The 21,981-nt window shown below is 45.0% G+C and overlaps 1 protein-coding gene across 2 annotated transcripts in view; it reads right to left on the bottom strand.

Moving 5' to 3' along the window:
* The window catches only part of LOC127045479 (sodium channel protein type 5 subunit alpha-like), a 93,690-nt gene that overhangs the window by 57,452 nt on the left and 14,257 nt on the right, over positions 1–21,981 (bottom strand). For both annotated transcript variants that reach the window (XM_050941522.1, XM_050941521.1), the window contains exons 7-11: positions 21,873–21,936; positions 16,047–16,188; positions 2,599–2,796; positions 1,462–1,641; positions 449–850 (exon numbers count right to left, since the gene is read on the bottom strand). In XM_050941522.1, coding sequence (XP_050797479.1) covers positions 449–850; positions 1,462–1,641; positions 2,599–2,796; positions 16,047–16,188; positions 21,873–21,936 — 986 coding nt within the window. The remainder of the gene's footprint in view (positions 1–448; positions 851–1,461; positions 1,642–2,598; positions 2,797–16,046; positions 16,189–21,872; positions 21,937–21,981) is intronic.

Below are 21,981 nucleotides of genomic sequence, written 5' to 3'. Positions count from 1 at the left end.
TATTGCTCAAATTTGTCACCATTTAGCAGAGACGAGACCTAGAAATTTTCAGGTGCCTGAAAAGTAAGTTTGCAAAAGTTCTGAACAGGTAAAAAATGTTTAGAATGGAAATACTTCAACCACTTTAACAACACTTGTCAGTAGCATGAGAGCTGTGTTAAACTCATGTGGCCACTTTCAATGCAGATCCATTTACATCAGTGAAGTTGTATCTTCTTATTCAAGTGATGAATTTTGTCCATGATGCTCACACTGGTTCAGATTCTGTTCTCAACTTCACTGGAGTTACTCCAGATTTAAAATAGTGTAGTAGAGAGCAGGTCCTGCCCTACTGTGTTTTTGTAGATGTTCAATACGTTAAAGTACATAAAGAAACCACAGAAAACCTTATGCTTCTGGAGGAAAACATAATATGAAGTACATGTTTTTAAAATAGCACTTTTCTTACCAAATCACCTATTCTAGGGTTTTCCATAACTGGGGGGAGCAATAACCCTTCAGGAGCAAGTGGTTCTAGACTGTATGCCCTGGTGCTTCCTCCTCCCATTAATGAAACCACGCCATTGTAACCATCTGTGCTGTTGCACTTGCCATTTTGCATGCAGTTTGGAGTAGCAGGGTAAGAACTATGGCTCATTTGACTTTGCACACTCGATAGTCTTCCAGTCCGTGCAACCAACAGTGACCCACGCTGGATTTCATTTTCCCCAGCACTGCTGATCTCATCAGAACCAAAATCAGCTTTGGAGCTAATGTCTCTGCCAGAAATCTGGAAATTGAATATGCTTCCATGGCTGAGCCTGCGCTTCATTTGATTTGCACTGGCACCATAAGTAGGACCAAGAAGAGCCTAAAAGTCCCAAAAAAGGAAAAAGGGGGAAGTGGCACATCAAGCAATACATTTCTTGGGAATGATAAAGATTTTGAGTTCTCCCATCAACCATGGACAATCCATAAGTCCCACTATATTTAAAGTTACTCAAAAAGGATTTAATTTAGATTTTGAATGACAGTTATTGAAATCCTATCAGCTGAAGCAGGACTCTCTGGTAATCCTTGTAACTTCATTTCACTAAATATTGATTTTATTTTTGCAAAAGACTGCTTATGGAATGTTAATTGAATTCTAGTTCCAGTGCAGTCTTGTTTCATTTCCTAATACTACAGGAAATGCTTTTTTTAATTTATATTTTTAAATGTTCATGAAACTACTTCTCTTACAGAAAATTCTGCAATGAAGCCTGACACTTCACTTTCATTATACCTTCTTTCACACATAACTTTCTCAAAAGTTTAACTTTTGCACTGTAACATTATATGCTTCCTTCCCACACCAAAAGATATTTTTTTTAAAGACTGAAGAAGTAGATGTTAGCTTATATCTATAAAAACATCCTACTGTTTCTTAATGGGGTTTTATTTGTGCTTTTGAGCAATTCTTGAATTTACACAATGAATTACCGACTTTCGTTGATCATCACTGGACTGTGATTTGGGAATTTTTTGATCTTCCCCATAATCTTCTATCTCTAAGGACTTATTTTTCTTTCTCCTGTTGCTTCTATCTTTGACTTCTTTTGAAGGTAAAGGTGAGATTTCAGAAGAGCAAAGTGACATATCATTTCCTTTATCAGCCAATGCCTAAAATTAAACAAACAAAACCATAGCTGATATTATAGTTGCACAATTAGCATCTCAGTAAGGGAAAAGATTGCTGTGCTCTGTAATTCTTTCTTGTTAACAATTATCATTTCATATAGATAGTTAAAATACCAACATTTCTTGCTTTTGATGCAAGCAGGAATTAGGAAGGATTTCCCCCTCCACATAGAGCACTGAACGAGTAGTTACATGCTGCATGTTTATGTGCAAACAGGTAATAGTCCCTATCAGAGACAAAATATAACAGTCTGGACTATTCACATGGTTCAACTTCCATTGTTGTATACTTAGTACATATTTGCTTACTTTAAAAATACTCAATTTTTAACCTGATTCTGCATAATCTATCCACTTCCCAATATGAGGGCTTAAACACTGAAAAATCACAATTTGTGTTAAGTTTTCAGTGATACTTTTCTGTACAAGAATTCTGCTCTCTAGGCACTTGATCCATTGAAGTCAACTGGAGTCTTTTCATTTACATCAATGGCCTTTGGATCTAACTCTAAAGCAGTCAATGAACAAAATTATTGTATATTTCAATACCCAGCCTACTCACAAGAATAGAACAGCATAGCAGAGGAATACAAAAATGTTCATGTGTTTCATGTGTCTCATGTGGAAACTACAGATTGGTGGAATTTTAGACATACTTTATAATATCAATTTGCTTACAGTACCATGGACTAATATTATGTTCTGCTGTTCACTCCTCACAGCTACAATTTACCAACAAATAAGGAATCATTCCTATTAGTCTAGGCAGCAGTCTGATAACTTTGAATACGATAGTGGTTGGCACCTTTTCTAATCAGTGACCATGGAGTCATTGTTTATACACACTCAAAGATAAGGAGTGACTGATAAATTTCACTATCAATATTGTATACGGTAGGTGGAGATTGCCTAATTTTAACAAGGGAACAGTTCATGAACCTCTTGCTCTTTTTTTAACATTTCCATGGCTTCCTGAAACTTCCTTTCCTTTGCCTCTGTTTCAGCAATAGTAGCTTTGTTCTGCTCTTCGTATGCCATTGTTACTACAGCCAGGATCAAGTTGACCAGATAAAATGAGCCCAGAAAGATGACCACCATAAAAAAGAGCATGTAGATCTTCCCAGAAGCTCTGAGAGTCTGTAACACAAAGTACACACTACAGTAAGAAGTCTGAAATGACATTTAATGTCTAATTAGATTAATTAATATTGAAAAGCACATTGACGATGTAAAGCACTATATGAAAGTAATAAATATTGTTCTAAAATATTTTTAAAAGCTTGGTCATATATCCATATTCCTGAATAAAATGCTTGGAAAGAACCTTAATTGAACCCTGCCCTCTGCTCCCTCTCCTACTTCCTGTACCACTTGAAATAAGCCCTAATGACCTTCCTGATGGTGGCAGTAGAGCTCAGTTTGGGTGAACAGAAAGGGAGCTGCACATCTGAGGGGAAGGCTCTGTTGTGCTACTGGAGCAGTGCACAGTGACATCTCAGTCCCCTTCTGCTGCACTACACTCTCTGGGACTGCAGCGCATTAGGGTTAGTTTAAAGGGCTGTGGAAGAATTCTGTTGCCCCCTTGCAGGAAGTCTGGCAAACACCACCGTACAAAGAGGCTACGCTCTTGCCAAACAGCAAATAGGAAGAGGTGTGAGTCAAACTCAGAGGTGCAAGGTTCTGTATTATGTTGCCAGTCCCTTTTGTGCTCCCCCTTTTTATGGATATGTATGTCGCATATTTTGAGTTTTTCTTCCGGGCTAGTAAAGTTGTTTGCTTTGTAGTTATTAACCCACAGACCATCTAGGAAGTGTTTTTTGTGAGCTGTTTAATTTCCCTGTCAAAATTCTTAACGGAAAGCTCAGTATAGTGACTTAGCTGTAGTTTTCCCAACATACTGATGTGCACAACAGTCACTTATTCTGTGACTTGCACCCATCATTTCATAAAAACAAAAACAGTTACTAACCTGTACAATAACTGTTGGTTGTTGTGCACATACACATTCCACTAGAGTCTACTAAAGTCAGAGACATACTCATTTCACCTAGGGCGCCAGAGCCGGAGACTTCTGCCCACAGTACCACTTGGTGGTGCGTGCACTCCTCTCTCCTCATGCTATCAGGCAAGGGCATAGAAGGGGAAGACTGCTACCTCCCTCTCTGTTCCTTCCTACTGCCATAAGCTAAATCCAAAGTCACAAGGAAAGTGGAAGGTTCGCAGAATGTGTGTGTGTCAAACACATGTCAAAGACCAACTACTACTGTCGTGGTAAGTAACCATTTTTTCTCCTTTGAGTGATTGTGTACGTATACATTCCACTATGGGCGACTCATCAGTAGTTCTGTCACAGGTAGAGGGACTTTGGATGATTTGAAGAGCAACTATGGCACCGTCTTCTGTGGCATCATCACAAGAGGCTTGAGTGATGGCGTAATGAGTAGAGAAGGTATGCACAAGCATGTTGCTGCCTTGAATACATCAGCTATTGCAGAATTGCTCGTAAAAGTGGAGTGAGTCATTATTCTCATGGAGGAGGGACTTCAGAGTTTGATACAGTCAGAAAGCTAATGGGGGATTGTAAGCATGTGGACTCACCCCTGCGGCGCCTCCTGCTGGTCTATCAGGGAATTAGCTTGATTTCCAGCTCCCGAGTGCCCTCTACAGGCCGTGATCCACCACTGGTTGGCCCCCATGTCCCTCCCTGGACCCGAGTGCCCCTTTCCATTGGGGTGCTGCCCCCTGGCAGTAACCCCTTTCTCTCAGTCTTAGGGTCTCCCCTCCCCTGGGAACCCCCACCCACTATCCCCATCTCGCCTCAGTATAAGGCTACTGACAGTCATCGTCTAGCCCCCATGCCCTGGGGCAGACTGCAGTATCAGCCTACTCATCACAGGCAAGGTTGGGTTTGGACCTGCTGCCTTTGCCTATCCCTGGGCTGCCCCCTGCAATCCCCAGTATCTGTTGGTCTTATGCTAGGCCACAGCCTGGGGCTTTCCAGGCTGGAGCTCCCCAGCTCCTCTGCCTTTCCCCAGCCCTGCTCCACTCAGGTACCCTGTCTCTAGCTCCCTACAGCCAGGTGCTTCTCCCTCTACAGGCAGAGGGAGGCTGTTTGGGCTCTTGGCTCAGAGCCTTTTTATACAGACCAGCTGTGGCTGATTGCGGCATGGCCCAGCTGCAGCTGCTTCCCTAATCAGCCCAGCTTTTAGAGCTGAAGCCCTCTCCAGGGCTGCTTTTTAAACCCCTCAGGGCAGGAGCGAGTAACTACCCCGCTACAGGGATTTACTGAAAAGACACTGATTGACCCTAAGTTCTTTCAGCATAGGCCACAAAGAGTCTGGGGGAAGATCTGAAGGGTCTAGTGTGGTACAAGTAAAATGCCAGGACTCTACAAACCTCCAAGATATGGAGTGCTTCTTCAGCCACAGACAAATCAGGTTTTGAGAAAAACCAAGAATGGTTTGGTTCAGATGGAAGGCTGACACTACATTAGGCATAAATTTAGGATGTGGCCTAAGGGACACCTTCCTTATGAAAGACTGTGAAAGGCGGTTCAGCTAGGAGAGACTGATGTTCCAAAACCCTCCTTGAGAAAGTGATTACAACCAAAAATGCCATCTTCAATGACAACATAGGTTGTCATTCCTATAGGCTCAAAAGTTGCTCCCATGAATTTAAATCCCATACAGATACAGAAGGTGGAACAGGAGTGTACATGTTACTTAGGCCTTTCAAAACCAAGACGCAAGAGGGTAGGAAAAGCTGGGAAAAAAAATATGTACTGTCGAAGATAATGCCAAAATAGAGGCCAGGTGATCTCTCACAGATCAATTTGAGAGGCCTGATGATTTCAGGTGCAGAACATAGTCCACTATATGTGTAACTTATGTGTGATGGGGTGATAAACTGCGAGAATGAGCCCAAATAAAAACCTCTTCCAGTTTGATGTATATGTGGCTCTCATGGACTCCTTTGCACCACTCACCAAGATGGCCTCTCTTGGGAGCATAATTTCTCAGGAGTGTTCAACCAGAGATCATCCACACAGTAAGGTGGAGAAATTCAAGGTTTGAATTTAGGGACTTCCCCTAGTTCTGGGACAGAAGATCCTTGAGTAGTGATAAGTTATTGGCAATCAGATGAACAGTCGATGTAGATCAGTGAACTAATATTGACTTGGCCACACCGGTGCAATACAGATTAATAATGTTTTGTTTCATTTCAGCTTCCTCTCAGAGAGATAGGAACTGGGGGAGAATGAATATATTAGGTGACTGGATCAGGAAAGGAGACAAGCGCTTTTGATGGAACCTGGGCTGTGGCCCACCCCGGAACAAAATCATATACCTTTGTTATTCAGATTTTCAAAAGAACATAAGAATGGACATACTGGGTCAGACCAATGGTCCATCTAGCCCAGTATCCTGTCTTCTGACAGTGGCTGGTGTCAGATTCTTCAGAGAGAATGAACAGGACAATTTATCGAGTGATACCATCCCCTGTCATCCAGGCTCAGCTTCTGACAGTCAAAGGTTTAAGAACACCCAGAGCATGGGGCTGCATCCCTGACCATCCTGGCTAATAGCTATTCTCCATGAATTTATCTAATTCTATTTTGAACCCAGTTATACTTTTGGCCTTCACAAAATCCAATGGCAGCAAGTTCCACAGGCTGAGCGTGCATTGTTTGAAGAAGCATTTCCTTATGTTTATTTTAAACATGTTGCCTATTAATTTCATTGGATGGACCCTGGTTCTTGTGTTATGTGAAGGGGTAAATAACACTTCCTTATTCACTTTCTCCACACCATTCATGATTTTTTTAGACCTCCACCATATCACCCTTAGTCATCTTTCTAACAGTCCTAGTCTTTTTAATCTCTCTTCTTGTGTTATGTGACGGTGTAAATAATACTTACATTATGGTTGCTATTTCTGAGCGTTTCAGCTATATGCACTTCTTGGACCAGATCCTTTGCATGACTTAAGACTAAATCAAGAATTGCCTCTCCCTTTCTGAGTTCCAGGACTAGCTGCTCCAAGAAGTGGTCATTAATGATGTCTAGACATTTTATATTTGCACTCTGTCTTGAGGTGACATGTTCTCAATTGCAAACCCATCTAAGGGAATCTGCCAGCATGTTTCTCATAGCGGGAAGGTGAAAGGCTTTTGGGAAAACATTGTGACATACAAATTCCATAGAAGGATAGCCTCCTGGCACAGTTGAGACTATCTTCCACCTGGCTAGCTTGTTCAGGTAAAACATGGCAGTGAAGTTGTCTGCGAGGATTTGTACCTTCTGGTTCTGAATGGCAGGCATAAATATGTGGCAGGCCCACCAACTATCTCTGAGCTCCAGCACATTTATGTGGAGGAAAACTTCCTGAGGTGACCAAAGAGCTTGTGTCTGAAGTTGACTAAGATGCCTCCCCCATCTGTTACCAGGTTCTAGGGCCAGAAACAGAATTCCTTTGCACTAATTTTGTGGATCCAACCATCAATCCAGAAACTAGAACATTCAATCCATTATGGAAATCTGCATGTCCAGAGGATGCCTGGAAGGGTGATATACTGAATGAAGCCAGGCCTGCAAACAGTAAAGGTGACATCCGGCGTGTAGAGGTACGTACATACACAAGGCCACGTGACCCAGGAGCTGAAGGCAGGCACATGCTGCTGTTGCTGGATTGAATTTGAGGTTTTGGGAAAGGAAGGCTATAGTGTGGTGCCTCTCCTTTAGGAGTTAAGCCATGGCAGTGAGGCAAACCCACAGCTGGACCAGGGCTGGTCACTTAGCTATGACTCACCCCTCCAGAAGAACCTGAAGTGACGTATCTCTCAGGCATGCTTCAGCAGCTAATCCTTGGGCAGGTCCAAGTCAGATGAGCCCAGGCACTCCAACTGCCAAAGCCGTAAGTTCGTCTGTCCAATAGCACTACTCAGCTAGGGACCCTCCTTCTGCCTTGCTGTGTGTCAGATTTTCTAGGCTTCCAGACTACCCTGGATCTTGTCCCTATTCCAGTCCCAGCTTTGCCCAAGCCTTGTTCCAGCCCACTCCCACCTTCTCTGTTCCCTATTCTGACCCTACTCCAGCCCTGTTCCTGACCTGCTTCAGCCATGCACCCACCCCCTGACCCCCAGACCCTTGGACTGATTCCAGCCTTTAGCCTGTTTTCAAACTCCGATTATGATCCTGATTTGGCTTTTCTATGGACTCTGGTCCTGGTTCTGACCTCAAGCCTTTCACCGGACCCCAGTTTCAGCACTGCCCTCAGCCTAGTCCTGGTTGTCCATCCAACTTTGACCCCTGGTACTTCTTCATGGGCACCACTCCAACCACGAGGCCTGACGACCTAGAAACCACAATCTGATAATGACTGGTCTGGCATTGAAAGTCAGTCATTGAGTCAGTTTTAATTAAGATTTGTCCAAATTTAATTTCAGACCCAGATGAGAGAATGTTTGATGACTAGGGTGTCATTTTGGACCTGAGCACTTGATGCTGCCCTGTCATAAACAGATTGTTAAGGGTTAATGTTTCTTGTACCTGTAAAGGGTTACAAGCAGGGAACTGGACACCTGACCAGAAGACCAATCAGAAGACAAGATACTTTTAAATTTGGGTGGAGGGAAGTTTTTGTGTGTGTTCTTTGTCCGTTGTGTGTTCTTCTCTCGGAGGGTCTGAGAGAGACCAGACATTACTACAGGATCTCTAAGTTTCTTCTCAAATAGTAAGTAAAAACAGGCGGTTTTTAGGCTTTTTGATTGTTTTACTCTATTTGGAATTGTGGCTCTGGTTGGTTAACTTTTATATGTGTAGTTGCTGGGAATATTTTGATTTGTATTGGTACTGGGGGGAACGTTTCTTTCTGGTGTCTGTAAGCTATAGGACCCTGTAATATTTACATCTTGAAGTTACAGAGATAATTCTTTACTTTTTCCTTTCTTTTATTAAAAGATTTCTTTTTTTAGAGAACCTGATTGATTTTTTTCCCTTGTTTCCCTTGTTTTATTCCAGGGGATTGGGATAACTCACCAGGAAGGGTGAGGGGAGACGGGAGGGGGAGAGATAGAATCTCTCTCTGTTTTCCTTGAATCTGTTTGCCTCTTTGTGGAAGGGAAGGGAGATGCTTCTCTGTATGGTGATTTAAGAGGTTGGATCAGTATCTCTCAGGATAGCTCAGGGAGGGAAATTCTGGGAGGGGGAAAGGTGAGGGGAATGGTTTTTCTCCTTGTTTTAAGAACCCAAGGGATCTGGGTTCTTGGGGTCCCCAGGGAAGCTTGGGGAGGTCAGAGTGCCCTAAAACATTATATTTTTGGGTGGTGGTAGTGCTATCAGATCTAAGCTGGTAATTAAATTTAAAGGATTCAGGTGCTAGTATCTCATTTTCTGAACTCTAAGGTTCAGATCTGAGAAGGAATGCTATGATATGGTTGGCAGCTGGGTGGGATAGATAAGAATCCAAAAGCCAGTAAGATTATTAATTAGGTTCTCTGCTAGCTGGTTATAAGCAGAGGGAAGGGGTTTATTTTTTTAAACTGCAGCCAGAGAAATTTTTTTTTCTTCCTTGCTCCGTTCTAGCTGTGCATAGGGAGGGCTATTAAGGTTTAACGATGGTCGTTTGTTAAACAAAGCAGCCTTAAGTGGTCAGCAACATACTCCAGCCAGGACACATTTGTAAATGAAAGAGAGTTTTCTTTTGCTTTTTAACTCTTTCGGGAGAGGCTAGTAAGTTAAAAAGGACTCTGTTGCTAAGCAACCCCAGGAAGCCAACAGAGAACCAGCAATTCAGGCAGTAAACACCAGAGGGCGCCTCAGCACAAGAAAGCAGGAAACATGACTTCCGAGACAAAAGTGGACGCAGAGGCACAAATCAAAGAGGCAGACACATGGAAAAAAAACTACAAGAGATGGAGCTGAGAGAAAGAGAAAGAGAAAGAGAGGCGGCCCACAAAAGAGAACAAGAAGACAGAGAGGCAGCCTACAAAAGAGAGCAAGCAGCCAAAGATGCAGACCACCAAAGACAGCTGGAACTCCAGAGGGAGACCTACCAGCAGGCCCTGGAATTAGAAAAGGCTAAGCAACAGAACCCAGCCAATCCTAACAACCCGTCTCAAGTTGTTGTTCCACATCCCAAAAAATTTCCCACCTACAAGGCAGGTGATGACACTGAGGCCTTCTTAGAAAATTTTGAAAGAGCCTGCCTTGGGTACAGCATCTCTGAAGACCAGTACATGGTAGAATTGAGGCCACAGCTCAGTGGACCTTTAGCAGAGGTGGCGGTTGAAATACCAAAGGACCGAATGAACAATTATAAACTGTTTCAAAACAAGGCCAGATACAGAATGAGGATAACACCTGAACATGCCAATCGGCGGTTCAGAAACCAAAAATGGAAACCAGATGTGTCATTCCCCCGACACGCCTACCACATTGCAAAGAATTATGAAGCCTGGATATCAGGAACAAAGGTTAACAATATGGACGAGCTGCACCTCCTGATACAAATGGAGCAGTTCTTAGATGGTATTCCTGAGGAAATAGAGAGGTACATTCTAGATGGGAAACCCAAAATGGTAATCGAGGCGGGGGAGATTGGAGCCAAATGGATGGAAGTGGCAGAAAAGAAGAAAGCTACTGTCAAGGGGAACGAATACCCAAGAGGGCACACCGACAATAAACCCTACAACCGAGGGCAGCCAAAGACCCCACCTACAACCCAAGGAAAGCCACAGATGCCCTATTCTCCCACCTCACCAGTCTCCAGTAACCCACCTCGACCCAGTGACCAGTCAGCTGGAAGATGTTTTAAGTGTAATGAACTGGGACATATCAAAGCCAACTGCCCAAAGACCGCCAACCGAGTGCAGTTCATTACACTACCATCACACCAAAGATCCCCAGGCCCAGATGCCTCTCAAATACCCTTGGAGCGAAGGGAAATTTTGAGAGTGGGCGGAAAGAAGGTTACCGCGTGGAGAGATACCGGGCACAAATGTCAGCTATCCACCAATCCTTCGTCGACCCCAAATTCATTAACCCAAAGGCCCAAGTGACAATTTACCGCTTCATGTCACAAGCTGTAGACTTGCCTACAGCTGAACTACCTGTCCAGTACAAAGGCTGGTCAGGAATGTGGACTTTTGCAGTCTATGACAATTATTCCATCCCCATGCTACTGGGGGAAGACTTGGCCAACCTGGTGAAGCAGGCCAAGAGAGTGGGAATGGTTACCCGCAGCCAAACCAGGCAAGCTTCCAGACCCATTCCTGTTCCTGAGCCGTCCACAGAGCCCCGTTTGTGTTACAAGAGACCCAAACAGAGGTAGTGGACCCGGATCCCATGCCAACAACGGAAACAGCCACAGTGGTTCCAGTCCCAGAGCAGGAACTGGAAAAGCAGCCAGCACCAGAACCGTTGCCAGCACTGATGACAGTGCTTGCAAGTCCATCTTCAACCCCAACGCCAGAGGGCGCCAGCGAGCCTGAACCGGCAGAAGCAGCAGACAACCACACCCAAGAGACTCAGCCAGAGCCTGAAATACCACCTGGTGCACCAGTGGAGAGCAGTTCACCAGCCATGAAAACAACCCCATCACCTACATTGCTTCCAGAGGGACCAAGCCCAAGTCCACAGTCTAAGGAAGAACTGGTGTCTCCAGCTTCAAGGGAACAGTTCCAGACTGAGCAGGAAGCAGATGACAGCCTTCAGAAAGCTTGGGCGGCGGCACAGAGCACCCCACCGCCTCCCAGCTCTTCTAATTGATCCCGGTTTGTTGTAGAACAAGGACTTTTATACAAGGAGACTCTTTCTGGTGGACACCAGGAAGACTGGCATCCGCAAAAACAGTTGGTGGTTCCAACTAAGTACCGGGAAAAGCTCTTAAGCTTAGCCCATGATCATCCCAGTGGCCATGCTGGGGTGAACAGAACCAAAGATCAGTTGGGGAAGTCCTTCCACTGGGAGGGGATGGGCTAGGACGTTGCCAAGTATGTCTGGTCTTGTGAGGTATGCCAAAGAGTGGGAAAGCCCCAAGACCAGGTCAAGGCCCCTCTACAGCCACTCCCCATAATTGAGGTCCCATTTCAGCAAGTAGCTGTGGATATTCTGGGTCCTTTCCCAAAAAAGACACCCAGAGGAAAGCAGTATGTACTGACTTTCGTGGACTTTGCTACCCGATGGCCAGAAGCAGTAGCTCTAGGCAACACCAGGGCTAAAGCTGTGTGCCTGGCCCTAACAGACATTTTTGCCAGGGTAGGTTGGCCCTCCGACATCCTTACAGATTCAGGATCTAATTTCCTGGCAGGGACCATGAAAAAACTGTGGGAAATTCATGGGGTGAACCACTTGGTTGCCACCCTAGACTAGACAGTCATCCGCTTAGGGGAATATTAAATGCCTGTATGATGGAGATGGGGTGCTATCACTGACACGCATTTGGGAAAGATCCTTGGGGCTGATGAGAGACTGAAGAGAAGTACTGCATACTGGTAGTGGTTGGTGCTTACCACAAATTGAAGATACATCCTTGTCACAGGAGGAATCACCATATGAAAGTATGAGTCTTGTAAATCAAGGGTAGCACACCAATCTCCAAGGAAAGGATAATAGAAGTGAGCGTAATCATGCTGAATCTGATCTTTTGGATGACATAGTTACGGTTTCTTAGGTCTAGAATGGAATGGAGACCCCCAGATTTCTTAAGGACCAAGAAGTACTGGAAATAGAAGCCTCTTCCTCTGTGCTGGTAATGAATTTCCTCTGTCACTCCCAATTCTAGAAGGGACCACAGCTCTTGAAGTAACATGGTCTTATGAGAGGAGTCCTCAAAACTGGATGGGGAAGGTGGGTAGGGGAAAGGGAGATGTAAATTGGATGACAGATTCCTCCTTTACTGTGCTGAGTGCCCATTTGTCAAAGGTAATCAAGCATAGTAAAAGAGAGATAGGCATTATCTGAAAGGAGGCAATATCATCAGTGCACTCTCTTCAAGGGAAGAATCAAAATGATCGCTTCAAGGATGCTGTCATCTGGTGAGAAGGACCGACCACAGTTGAAGATGGCTTGTGTCTTCGAGAAAAATCTGGAGCTTCTCTTAGAGGCATATGGAGTCCTCTGATGGAAAGAAGTCCTAGAACAGGGTTGTGGTTTAAATTGTTTCCTCTGAGTAACCAGAATGTAGACTCCCAATGATCAAAGTGTTGCATGAGAGTCTTTCAATGTGTTCATAGCAGCATTTGTTTTGGTGGAAAACAATTTAGAGTCCTCAAAATGTAAATTGTCATTTCTGGTTTGCATCTCTTTTGGAATACTGGCAGCCTACAGCCAGGAAGAATATCTCATAGAAACAGCAGTGGCCACAGAACACAAGGTGGTGTCAGCAGCATCTACTGCTGCATGAAGAGATGTCTGAGATGTATATTGACCATTGGAAACTAAGGATAGAAATTGTTCCCTATATTCCTCCAGAAATGTATCAGCATACTTAGAGATAGCCAAGAGGTTAACCAAATTATATTTAGATAAAAGAGTGAGATAATTGGCAACTCTCATTTGAAGCATGGCAGTGGAATATGCCTTACAACCATATAGCTCAAGTCTCTTTAATTCCTTATCCATGGGAGTGGCCTTAAATTGGGATTGGCGAGTCATTCATTAACAGTTGCGCCCACCAAGGAATAAGGAGATGTGTGGATGAAGAAATAATCAAAATCTTGTTGAGCGAATTGATTTCTTCTGTTTACTCTCTTAGCCAAAGGAGGTATATACACGGGAGTCTGCCAAAGAGTCTTCTCTGGGTTTAGTAGACTTTGCGGATAGGAAGGGTAACCCTTCCTACAACAGGAGTCTATACATTGTCCAGCAGAGTGTGAGGGTTCTCCTGCACAATCTCCACCTGGACCTCTACAGAGGTAGCCATGCTCCTCATGAGGTCCTGAAAAACACTGAAATCTTCTGGATTGTGCAGAGAGAGAAGTTGACTCCAGAGCTACTGATTCATCTGGAAAACATGAAGAAATGTGACCCCTCCAATTATTCCCCCTCCTCCATAGAAGAAGACTCCTGCACTACAGAAGGAGGAGACTTTCTCCTAGAAGGTGCATGACATGGGGGTGTAGAATCTTTTGGGATATCCAAAGGCAAGGAGGAAAAGGCATGGCCTGAGACATCTATGGTGACGGACCCCAAGCTGAAACTCCACTGTAGGGAATCCAACCCTAGTTTTTTGGTCTGGTATTTGAAGACCTGTAGGGTAATCTAAAAGATCTGGAGGAAGAAACAGAGTCCTCTCAGAGTCCAAAGAAGAAACATAAACATCCTCAGGATAGGGAGGAGCAGTTCCCATCAGAGTTCTAGGACATCTGGGTAGTGGAGACAGATGAGGTTCAAAAGCAGACAATGGTTGGGATGGTCAAGAGGCAGATAAACTTGTCAGTGCTGGTAGTGCCAGTAAATCCACAGAGTGCATCAACAGTGCCATGTGCATCATCACTAGTGGAGCCAGCACAGCTGCAGAATGCATCAGCTGTGCTGGATGCATGGCTGGTGCTGGCATAGTCAGTGAGCGCATAAACAGAGCTGGCATGACTACGGAGGGCATCAAGGGAGTTGGCAGAGATGAGATAGCCAGAGAGTGCACTGATGGCACCTGTTGCATTGATGGTGCAAGCTGAGGAATCAGCTGTAATGGGGTGTCAGATAAGGAAAAACCAAGGATAGTGCTGAAACAGACTAAACCAGTGAAGGTGAAGAAGGAGGATCCAGCATGGGTGAAGACACCAGTTTTGGCAGCCATAACAGAGCCAGAGTCAAGGGTGCCTCCTCAGACAGTATTGGGGAACGCTTAGGTTTGTATGGTCAAGAAAAAGTATCAGAGAACAGAGTCAGAGTCTGGAATGCTTCCAATCTGATAAAGAAGACAAAGCATGAGGTTTCTCATCCAGCTTGTGCTTAGGTGAGAAATGGCTGGAGAGGTATTGCAGGTTTAATCAAAATCCACTGTTTCATTGTCAGGGCCAAGTTCAGATGTATGCTGCATTACCTCCTTCATGAGGTAAATCTTCAAACTACTGTTTGTTTTTTAGTCCTGGTGGGGAAGGAGTTGCAAATGGTTGTCATTCATATGTCCCTCACCTAAACAGATCAGACAACTGGCATGCCTATCCATGACAGCCCTACACCTTGCACACTGTTTAAATTCTGGGGAATTTTTATAATAAATCTCCCAGGAATTTGTAAAGCTACAATGACTAGCTAAACTATTAAGACACTAATTCGCTATATAGACAAAGACTCAGAAAGATGGTTAACTGAAGCAGAGCAATGGGGAGCTCCAACTGTCACCATGAGCAGTTAAAAGGAATTGAGAGAGGAGCAGCAGTCACGCCCTGTATGCCCTACCTGACAGCATGAGGAGAGCAGGGGTTCGTTGAGGGCACTGGGCGCACAAACACCTATAGTGGCATGTATATGTGCACAATCATTTGAAGAAAAACAACTTTTTTTCTCTTTAAATTTTAAATACTTCATACATTTAGTCAGTTAGTTACTGCTTTACTTAGTACAGTAACTCCTCACTTAACATTGTAGTTATGTTCCTGAAAAATGCTACTTTAAGCTAAACAATGTTAAGTGAATTCAATTTCGCCATAAGAATTAATGTAAATAGGGGGGTTAGGTTTCAGGGAAATTTTTTCTGCCAGACATAAGACTAAATATATATAGTATACATTTTTTAAAAAAATTTAATAATTTAATACTGTACACAGCAATGATGATTGTGAAACTTGGTTGAGGTGGTGGAGTAAAAGGGTGGGATATTTCCCAGAGAATGCCTTGCTGCTAAATGATGGGCAGTTCAGCTCCCCCCCCCACCCTGTGGTGTGCAGCTCCTGCCCCTGCCTTGGAGCTGCTCTTGGGAGCCTCCTGCTCTGTGGAGCTAAGGTACAGAAGTGTGGGAAGGAGGGGGACACTCTGACATTAGCACCCCTCTTCCCCCCACCTCTGCAGAGCAAGCAGGAGGCTCCCAGGAGCAGCTGCAAAGGAGAAGGCAGGAGCAGCACACAGCAGTGGGGCACAGAGCAGCTGAATTACCCAGCAATTGATAGCCTGCTGGGCTGCTGCCGCACAGGGAACTTAGGGGAACAGGGAGCTGATGGGGGGCTGCCAGTCCACCCTGGTTCCAAACCCCCACCAGCTAGCTGCAACAAGCTGCTCTTTCTGCAAGCAGTGGACAAAGAAGGCAGCTGCCAAACAGTGTTATAAGGGAGCATTGCTCAACTTTAAACCAGCATGTTCTCTTATTGATCAGCAATGTAACAACGAAACAATGTTAACCAGGAAGACTTTAAGTGCTCCTGTATTTGAAATAAGTAAATTTGATACCTGTTGATAGAGACGCTCCCAGTAATCTTGTGTCATCAGGCGGAACAAGGAAAGAAAGGCCCAGCCAAATGTATCAAAACTTGTGTAGCCATAATCAGGATTTTCCCCTACTTTGCGACATATATAGTTACCTGGACAGGAGCTACAGATGAGAATAGAAAAGTGATGAAACTTCAAATATGCAAATTTAAAGGGAAGCAGCTTCAATTCATGTGTAAATTTAGAATATATTCAACTATATTGAAATTCAAATATAGGGACTCACTTCTTCTGTGAAACCTGCAAACAGTATCCTACGCTATGCAAATGTCCTCCACACCTCTGCGATAGTTTGGTGGGAAGAGGGACATAGAGTGGAAGGGTAGAGACAGTAATACAAAAATAGATGCACACAAGTGCATTTTTAATGACATATATGTATCTGTGTATTCTATATAATATTTCCTATTCTAAGGCCTGGTCTACACTACGCGTTTAAACCGAATTTATCAGGTTTAAAGCAATTTACCGCTGCACCCGTCCACACAACGAGGCCCTTTATATCGCTATAAAGGGCTCTTTAAACTGATTTCTGTACTCCTCTCCGACGAGAGGAGTAGCGCTGAAATCGGTATTACCATATCGGATTAGGGTTAGTGTGGCCGCAAATTGACGGTATTGGCCTCCAGGAGGTATCCCACAGTGCACCACTGTGACTGGTCTGGAAAGCAATCTGAACTCGGATGGAGTGGCCAGGTAGACAGGAAAAGCCCCGCGAACTTTTGAATTTCATTTCCTGTTTGGCCAGCGTGGAGAGCTCACCAGCACAGGTGACCACGCAGAGCTCATCAGCACAGGTAACAATGCAGTCTCCTAAGAATCGAAAAAGAGCTCCAGCATGGACCGTACGGGAGGTACTGGATCTGATCGCTATATAGGGAGAGGATTCAGTGCTAACAGAACTCGGTTCCAAAAGACGAAATGAAAAAACATTTGAAAAAATTTCCAAGGCCATGATGGAGAAAGGCCACACCAGTGACTCAGTGCAGTGCTGTGTGAAAGTTAACGAGCTCAGACAAGTCTACTAGAAAACCAAAGAAGCAAACGGAAGGTCCGGAGCAGGGCCGAAAACATGTTGCTTCTGTGCTGGGCTGCATGCAATTCTAGGTGGGTCCGCCACCAGTTCCCCACCCCTGTCTGTGGATTCTGAGGTGGGGATGGTAATCTCAGCCATGGCTGAGGATTCTGTGGAAGGGGAAGATGAGAAGGAGGAAGAGGAGGACGAGCTTGCAGAGATCACACAGCACTACGTTCTCCCCAACAGCCAGGAGCTTTTTCTCACCCAGATGGAATTACCCTCCCAGCCCTCCCAAGCCACTAGCCCAGACAATGAAGCCATGGAAGCGACCTCTGGTGAGTGTACCTTTGTAAATATAAACATGGTTTAAAAGCAAGCGTTTTTTTAATGATTGATTTGCCCTGAAGACTTGGGATGCATTCGCGGCCAGTACAGTTATTGGAAAAGTCTGTTAACATGTCTGGGGATGGAGCAGAAATCCTCCAGGGATATCTCCATGAAGCTCTCCTGGAGGTACTCCAAAAGCCTTTGCAGAAGGTTTCTGGGCAGGGCAGCCTTATTCTGTCATCTATGGTAGGACACTTGACCACACTATGCATGTAGCAAGTAATCTGGTATCATTGCATGACAAAGCCTAGCTGCGTATGGTCCCGGTGATTGCTGGCATTCAAGGAACATCCATTCTTTATCTCACTGTGTTATCCTCAGGAGAGTGATATCGTTCATGGTAACCTGGTTGAAATTCAGGAATTTAATTAAGGGGACAGCCATTCCTACTGGGCTGTTTGCCTGTTGCTTAAAAGAAATCCTTCCTTGCAGGTAGCCAGACAGGGGGAGGGGAGGGGGGGAATGGGGCTGAGCTTTTTCACGTTTGGCTAGCAGGGATCTTCCCTGCTACCAGCCACGCGGTGGGTGGAGGGGTAAAATGATCATCCCAGAGAATTGGATGGGGGGGTGGTTTCTGCTGCTGCATGTTAACAGGAAAGAAGCATCAGAGGACACTGTGTATATGAAGGCTGCAGAAGCCGAAAGACAATGGCTTACCATGGACGGATGCAAGCTGAATTCTGATGCCCGGACTTGCATCTGTGAGATCTCTAACACCAGAGCCGCAGGCACTCAATATTAAGATGCAAAATGCGACCTTGTAGAGAAATCACATGTGCTATGTAAGGTGAATAGTGTTGTTCACCATGAAAGAGTATAAGCATTGTTCTGTAAAATGTATCTTTTTAAATACTTCTCTCCCTTTTTTCCCTCCCTCATGCAGCTGCAAATTTTTCAAGCCTCCCTGCTCCATCCTGAAGGCTATCTCAGATAAGGTGGCGAAAAAAAAAGACACGAGACGAAATGTTCTCGGAAATCATGGAAGTGACCCGCAATGAAAGAGTTCATCTGAATGAGTGGAAGGACCTGGTATCAAATTACAGGAAAGATGCCAGTGAACATGAGGACAGGAGGGACCAATGTGAGGAGAGGAGGGACGAACGTGAGGAGAGGAGAAACGCTCAAGATGAGAGATGGCAGCAGGAAGATCAGAGGTGTAGGCAGGAAGATCAGCGGTGGCAGGATGCAACGCTGGGGCTGCTGCGTGATCAAACTGACATCCTCTGACATCTGGTGGAGCTTCAGGAACAGCAGCAGGGTCACAGAATGCCACTGCAGCCCCTGTGTAACCACCCTCACCCCTCACCATGTTCCATATCCTCCTCACCCAGACATGTAAGAACGCGTGGGGGAAGGCTTCGTGCACTCTCCCACTCCACCCCCGTGGACAGCCCAACCAAAAGGCTGTCATTACTTTGAAATTTTTTTAGTGGCCTTTTCCTTCCCTCCTATCCTCCTCCCAAACCACACCTGGGCTACCTTGTCAGTTCTCTGCCTCTTTTTATAATGACTTAATAAAGAATACATGATTTTTAAACGATAGTGACTTTATTTCCTTAAGCAACCTATAATCGAAGGGGGAGGTTGGGTTGCTTACAGGGAAGGAGTCAATCAGGGTGGGGAGGTTCATCAAGGGGAAACAAACACAGCAGTCACACCGTACCCTGACCCGTGATGAAACTCGTTTTCAAAGCTTCTCTGATGTGCACCTCTTCCTGGTATGCTCTTCTAATCGCCCTGGTGTCTGGCTGCACGTAATCAGCGGTCAGGTGATTTGCCTCAGCCTCCTACCCTGCCATAAAGGTCTCCTTCTTACTCTCACAGAGATTGTGGAGCACACAGCAAGCAGCAATAACAAAGGGGACATTGGTTTGGCTGAGGTCTGAGCGAGTCAGTAATGTGCACCAGGGTGCCTTTAAACGGCCAAATGCACATTCTACCACCAGTCTGCACTTGCTCAGCCTGTAGTTGAACAGCTCCTTAGCTGTTCAGGCTGCCTATGTATGGCTTCAAGAGCCATGGCATCAAGGGGTACGCTGGTCCCCCAGGATAACTACGGGCATTTCAACATCCCCAACTGTTATTTTCTAGTCTGGGAAGTAATTCCCTTGCTGCAGCCGTTTAAACAGAGTAGTGTTCCTGAAGACGCGAGAGTCATGAACCCTTCCCAGCCATCCCACATGGATGTTGGTGAAACGTCTCTTGTGATCCACCAGTGCTTGCAGCACCACTGAAAAGTACCCCTTGCGGTTTATGTACTGGGTGCCCTGGTGCTCTGGCGCTAAGATAGGGATATGGGTTCCATCTATCGCCCCCCCCCCCCAGTTAGGGAATCCCATTGCAGCAAAGCCATCCCACTATGACCTGCACGTTTCCCAGAGTCACAACCTTTCGTAGCAGCAGCTTAATGATTGCTTTGGCTACTTGCATCACAGCAGCCCCCACCATAGATTTTCCCACTCCAAACTGATTCCCAACTGACCGGTAACTGTCTGGCGTTGCAAGCTTCCAGAGGGCTATCGCCACTCACTTCTCAACTGAGAGGGCTGCTCTCATCTTGGTATTCTGGCGTTTCAGGGCAGGGGAAAGCAAGTCACAAAGTTCCATGAAAGTGCCTTACGCATGCGAAAGTTTCGCAGCCACTGGGAATCGTCCCAAACCTGCAAAACTATGTGGTCCCACCAGTCTGTGCTTGTTTCCCGGGCCCAAAACTGGCGTTCAATGGCTAGAACCTGCCTCATTACCAGCAGGATTTCCAAAGCACAGGGGCCCGCTGTTTGAGAGAATTCTGTGTCCCATGTCCTCATCACTCTCGTCGCTGCGCTGCCGTAGCCACCTCCTCCTCACCTGGCTTTGCAGGTCCTGGTTCAGCATAGACTACACGAGAAAGCACGAGGTGTTTACAACATCCACGACTGCGGTCTTGATCTGAGCAGGGTCCATGCTTGCTGTGCTATGGCGTCTGCACAGTTCACCCAGGGAAAAAGGCACGAAACAGTTGTCTGCTGCTTTCACGGAGGGAGGGGTGAGGCTGTACCCAGAACTACCCACAAAAATGTTTTTTGCCCCATCAGGCACTGGGATCTCAACCCAGAATTCCAAGGGGCGGGGGGCACTGCGGGAACTATGGGATAGTTACTCACAGTGCAACGTTCCGGAAATCGACGCTAGCCTCGGTACATGGACACACACCACCGAATTAATGTGCTTAGTGTGGCCACGTGCACTCAACTTTATACAATCTGTTTTACAAAACTGGTTTATGTAAAATCGGAATAATCTCATAGTGTAGACATACCCTAAGTTAACAGTCCTTTGAGTCTACCAGTGTATCTTGTCTTAGCACATAGTCTGAATGAAATCAAAGGGAATATGGGTGTAGGAGTAACTGTTTAGAAGATCGATCTCTACATCTAGGGAGGTGGTGGAATCTCCTTCCTTAGAGGTTTTTAAGGTCAGGCTTGACAAAGCCCTGGCTGAGACGATTTAGTTGGGAATTGGTCCTGCTCTGAGCAGGGGGTTGGACTAGATGACCTCCTGAGGTCCCTTCCAACACTGATATTCTATGATTCTATGATCTATTTTTGGCACTGTGAGCTAAGATGATTTTTAGATTGTGAATTATAAGACCTTCAAGGGAGAGGCTGACTTTTCTGTGTCTTGCGCAGAGCAGAGCACTTGCCAGACTGTGGCCCAGGCTTACTCAGCTGCACAAAAACATAAGGGGAATTAAGACCCTCCCTCTCGAAACTCTCCTGCACAGCCTCCCTGTATCTCCACTGTAGAGACAGGGCACTGGGTAGAAAAGGAAGCTGGGGTTACATGCTTAGTACTTCCCCCCTGCCATACTCAGGCCTTGAAAGCAGGCAGGGAGTAGGCAGAGCTTTGGCTCCATAAGCCCACCCCCATCTGAAACTCCCCAGCCTTTTTCTCAATCTTCTCTTCTTATATCACTGGGGAGGAGGAAAGTTTGGATTAGACTTTTTTCTCTCTGAAATGATGCACTCATTCTTATTAGAAACACTGAAGTTAATCCTACTTCCTTCTCCACATCCCATTCTTTTAAAATATAATTCACTAAATGGAAATGTGTATTACATGCATTCCTGAGAAGAAATTGAAAGTAATTGCAAGAACATCTTCCAGGAAGCCTGGAAATAATTTAGACCTTAGTATGGAAACCACAGGTTTGAGCTTTATCCCCTATACTTCATTAAATTGTCTTATTATTTGTATATATTTTCATTATCCTTGTTCCCATTGCTGTTGTTGTTAGGAACCTGAAATCTGTTTTTCACATTAGTCGCTGGTGGACTGAGTTAAGCCAAAGACTATGAAGCAAAGAAAGAAAAGAATCAAGAAAGATTGTACATTGCACTTACCCAGCATCTGAGCTATTGCCACACAACAAGGCATCATTGGTGCCATTCTTCTTGAGAACATTTTCTACAATAAAAATGAAAGCACTGTAAATCAAAAATGCTTTTTAAC

Source organism: Gopherus flavomarginatus, chromosome 2 (assembly GCF_025201925.1).
Source record: "Gopherus flavomarginatus isolate rGopFla2 chromosome 2, rGopFla2.mat.asm, whole genome shotgun sequence".
NCBI lineage: Eukaryota > Metazoa > Chordata > Testudines > Testudinidae > Gopherus > Gopherus flavomarginatus.
This window is presented reverse-complemented; position numbering and strand designations above follow the sequence as displayed.